The sequence below is a fragment of the Protomyctophum parallelum genome (assembly GCF_964188405.1).
Source record: "Protomyctophum parallelum genome assembly, chromosome: 10".
Taxonomy (NCBI): domain Eukaryota; kingdom Metazoa; phylum Chordata; class Actinopteri; order Myctophiformes; family Myctophidae; genus Protomyctophum; species Protomyctophum parallelum.
The window spans coordinates 5,689,540-5,694,539 of NC_139704.1; the positions used below are offsets into that span (position 1 = coordinate 5,689,540).

At 42.5% G+C, this 5,000-nt stretch overlaps 1 protein-coding gene across 2 annotated transcripts in view; it reads left to right on the plus strand.

The window, feature by feature from the left end:
- Positions 1-3,333: 3,333 nt before the first annotated feature.
- sncga (synuclein, gamma a) overlaps positions 3,334-5,000 on the plus strand; it is a 20,898-nt gene continuing 19,231 nt past the window's right edge. The window contains exon 1 of one of the 2 annotated variants that reach the window (XM_083775586.1): positions 3,334-3,677. In XM_083775586.1, coding sequence (XP_083631712.1) covers positions 3,557-3,677 — 121 coding nt within the window. In that variant the 5' untranslated portion in view covers positions 3,334-3,556. The remainder of the gene's footprint in view (positions 3,678-5,000) is intronic. The other variant, XM_083775585.1, reaches the window with a different exon arrangement.

Consider the following 5,000-nt stretch of genomic DNA (forward strand, 5'->3'; position numbering starts at 1 on the left):
GAATGAATGAATGAATGAATGAATGAATGAATGAATGAATGAATGAATGAATGAATGAATGAATGGATGGATGGATGGACGGATGAATGAGAGAGGGGAGCTAACTTCAAACAGGCTAAATATAGCTCAAGCTGCAACACCCTCCATCAGTCTCACTCTCTTTTCGTGTCTCCTTCACAATCTATACGTCTCTCCCTCCCTCCCTCCCTCCCTCCCTCTCTCTCTCTCCCTCTCCCCCTCTCCCTCTCAGGGGGAGGAACCCTGTGGGATGTCACAGTACTGTAAATACATGTTGACATGTGCCACCATGCAGCCAGGGAGTCGTCTACGTGCTGCATATGTTATCGTTGCCGTTGCTATACGTTTGTTCTCCTGTGGCTCTACAACATGCATCTCTGCACCAAAAAATACTTTTCAATTGAATTGCAAATCCGTCGACACGATTTGTGGACTATAGTGGTCCTTGAATTAACCCATTCTTATCAGATTCATACGAGGTTTCCACTGGACACACACTGGTCTGATTAACCCATTCTGACCTGAGATCAGATTCTAGAAATGTCAGTCGCTCTTCGATTTTTCAAAAATAGCAGACCTACAAGCTCGTATCGCGCCACTCGGTGGCGCGATATGAGCTTGTAGATCTGCTATTTTTCAATAGCTAAAGCATAACATGATGCTGACACCAAAATGGGTGCCCGTTCAGAATGGGTTAATTAGCATTAGAGAGATGCACGATGTTGAACTTTTCTTCTTCTATATTCATTTTCAAAGCCATTTACGGTCGCATTATTATTAAGTCAATATCGGTCAATAATCGGTGAAAACATATCGGTCAATATCGGTGGAAAAAATATCGGAATAATTTTAACATCATTTCGATTACCCAGATTGCATGTTAATTAAATATCGGACGATATCGATATGCTACCGATTATTGTGTATCACAAATTATTATTTTGTCTGCATAGACTCCATATTTGGGCATGCCTGATAAAGAACTCAGACACTGGGTGCATGGGGGGCATGCATTTCCAACTTGCATCGTTCCAAGTAGGCCAGTGGCCAGGCGTGCTTCTCGGCCCACAGGTTGAGGACGAGGCTTTACAGAACAAGCTGACCTGGCGTCTGTAGATTAGTAGCGTTAGGTATCTGATCTGACATGTCCATTAAAGTGCTTTGTGGGCAGAAAGAACACTGCTGGTCTTTCAAAGACAAAGGCTGTGTGCGCGTGTGCGTTCGTGCGTGCGTGCGTGCGTTCAACAGCGTTGATTTTGACAGCAGATTTTGACGTACGTTTAACGTTTTAGTCATAGTCTTCTTCAGTTTTAGTCATATTTTAGTCACGTGAAATGTTTTAGTTTTAGTACAGTTTTAGCTATGACAATATCATAAGACTTTAGTCGACTGAAGCTACAGCTTGATTTAGTCACAAATCACAATCCATCATCCCTGGTGTACTTGTATACACTGACACGAAACAAGACAGGAACGCCCAAAAACGTCACATCCGGTCTTTTAACAAGACAGGAACGCCCAAAAACATCACATCCGGTTTTTTAACCTGGGCAGAATTTTCAATGCAACATTTTCCAATCCTTAATCACATACGGACAAACATCTATGCCGATAATATCTAACTTGCGGAGGTAACGTGCCTTGTCCACGGGCAACAGATCTTTCAACGTATGGCATTGCAAATACGTTTGATAATCGCTACTCTGCGCAATATTGTTTTGGAAATGTCGCAAATTGCATTGCAGTGAACGAGAGCAAATCACAACTTACCCTGGGGGGTGGGCGGAGCCGCGGACTCGCAGCTGACGCCCCTCCCTCCGCTCTGATGACGCGTTTTCGTGTCAGTGTATACTGCGTGACGAAAATAGCTGTTGTAAAATAGCTTGTGTCACGGTCCGTGACATGTTATGTGTTATGTGTCTTGTTCTTGGTTTTTCGTTATCGTTTAACTTTTTTGTAAGTATTGTGTGTTCCTGGTTTCCTAGTTCCAGTTTGAGTTTTACTTTACCCTTGTGTGCTACGTGTTAGTTTCAACCTGTGTCCTCTTAGTTCCCCATATAGCCTATCCCAGTGTTGATTCACCTGTGTCCTGTTATGCCTGCATGCCTTTATATATACTCCCATGTTATTTCAGTTCCTTGTCCGATTGTCATCGTATGTTACCGGCGTGTTCTGCTCTTTGAGATTTTGTTCATTAGAACTAGTTGCATTTGTTTCTGCCTTGGCCTGTCTGTCTGCACTTGGGTCCTATAACTAGACATCCTGCCTTATGTTACACACGTGACAGCTTTAGGTTGGGGATTTTGGGAGCATGACACCCGCACAACCACAACATAAATTATAAATGTCTTAGTTCTCCTGGATCTCTTCTCCACTAGTACCTCCCTAACATTGTATCGTCTAGTTTTTATTTGTTGGCAACATTTTCAATATACAGTATTGCTATTTAGTCATCATAGCTTAGCTTTTATTTAGTTTTAATGTATAGTTTACTTCAGTGAAAAAAGGTAGTCGTTGAACATTTTACATAGTGTTATTCGGCAAAATCAACACTGGTGTGTATGTTTACAATTCTGAAAAAGAAATCACACTCGTGTGAAGTTAGGGGCGCATACCGGTACTGCAAAGCAAGCAGGCCAGCAGTGGAAGACCTTAGGGGGCGGTTTGGGACATATTTAGGCAGGCAGTCATGTACGGAAGGTGCAAGACCATTGAGAGCTTTATAGACAAGTAAAAGAATGTTCAAATCAATCGGAAGCCAGTGCAGTGAAGCTAAAACTGGAGTAATATGTTCTCTCATCTTATTTTTAGATAAAACTCTGTGACGACAAATAGGCTCTCATTCGTGCAATATTTCTAGGGTGAAAAAAGGCAATCTCGGTAACATGATTAATGTGTGAATTAAATTTCAATTCAGAATCAATAATTAAAGTTCTTTACTGTACTGTTACTTTCTACAGTCAGTGTGTGTGTGTGTGTGTGTGTGTGTGTGTGTGTGTGTGTGTGTGTGTGGTGTGTGTGTGCGTTGCGGTGCGCGTGTGTGTGTGCGTGCCTGCCTGCGTGTGATACATTTTCACATTATTTCTCCTCTTCTTTTCTTTCGCATCTCTTCTCTCTCTCTCTCTCTCTCTCTCTCTCAGCTCGCTCCACTGCTTGTCTGGTCAAGGGCTGGTCAAGCTGCCTGAATTCTATTGCCCAACTCTCTCTCTCTCTCTCTCTCTCTGTCCTCTCTCCCTCTCTCTCTCTCACACACACACACACACACACACACACACACACACGCATGCACGCGCATAAGGAGAAAGCATAAGGGAGCACAAGGCAGGAGCAGCAGTATAGCATCAACCAGCATCACACTTGCTCACACACACACACGCTCAAACACACACGCCTCCCAGACACACCCAACTCTCCAGAGAAGAACAGAGAGGGAGAGGAGAGAAGGAGAGAAAAGCTCTGAGCAGCAGAACAGAGAAGAGAAAGAGAAGAACAGAGAAGAGCAGAGAAGAACAGAGAAGAGAACAACAGAGAAGAAAGCATGGACGCGTTCAAGAAGGGATTCTCCATGGCGAAGGAAGGAGTGGTGTCGGCAGCAGAGAAGACAAAAGCAGGAGTGGAGGAAGCTGCCGCTAAGACCAAGGAGGGAGTGATGTATGTAGGTAAGACCAAAGGAGGGAGTGATGTATGTAGGTAAGACCAAGGAGGGAGTGATGTATGTACAGTAGGTAAGACCAAGGGAAGACTATATGATGCACACTATGTGTAAATTCTTCCCTTTTATTACTGAAAACAAGTGTCACTTTTTGACACTGATTTTCATTGTATATATTTAAAAAAAAAATCTGAATAGCATTTACATAACGCCTTTGCACGCACCCCCCTTTCTCACTGACAATCCACTCTCTTGCCAATGGCATGACATGTGAAGTTCTTAATGGTACATCTGAATGAATGTATGTTAAGACCAAGAAGGGAGTGATGTATATTATGTAGGTAAGTACACATTGTTCTCAAACATTTTTGACACATTTAAGACCTGAGGTCGATTCTAAATCCAGTTATAAAAACTGGATGTAGAATCATCCTCATGGTCTTGAGTTTTTATTTAACTTTTTTATTTATGTTTAACGCCTTCTAAATCCAACAAAGTTTTCAGAGAAAAATGATAATGTTGGCGACATATCTAGAATGACTCGCGATGCCGTCCCAGATTGAAAGGTATATATAAAGACCTATTGGTTAAAACGGAACTAATTTCAAGGATCTCCATATAACTTAAATATGCAACAAAATCCCTGACACATTTAATAATAATAATAACATATATTGAAAAATGTACGGACATTTTTCAACATGGATGATGATTATGCAAAAAATGAATTGTGATTAGATGATTATGTAATAATTGTCGAGTCTGCACAGAGCGTTAATGTATAGCTCTGGGAGTGTGGCCAGGCCCATAGTGGTCCATTTGGCTCCTTAATGCACACTGTCAGAGTTGCAGATGGATAAAAATGAATTATGATGCTTGAGGAATGATCGATATAGGGTTATGAATGGAGGGTGGAAGTGATGGATTGAGGGACAGAGAGGGACAGAGGATATGCGGTGAAGGAGGACTGACTGAACGACCAAGTAATGAGGAATTATTATTGCGTGTATATATACTGTTATTTCAGTGGATTCATCTGGACTTTCATATGCATGTGACACAGATATGGAGAGAGAGGGGAGAGAGGGGGGGGGGGGGTGGGGTGAGAAAGGCGGAATAGAAGACGAGTGTTAGTAGGACAGACAGGTTAACGCTCATACATAATTAACAAGGGGAGAGAGAGCGAGAGAGACAGAGAGAGAGAGAGAGAGGGAGAGAGAGAGAGAGAGAGAGCGAGAGAGACAGAGAGGAAGAGAGAGAGAGAGAGAGAGAGAGAGAGAGGAGAGAGAGAGAGAGAGAGAGAGAAAGAGAGAGGAAGAGAGAGGGAGAG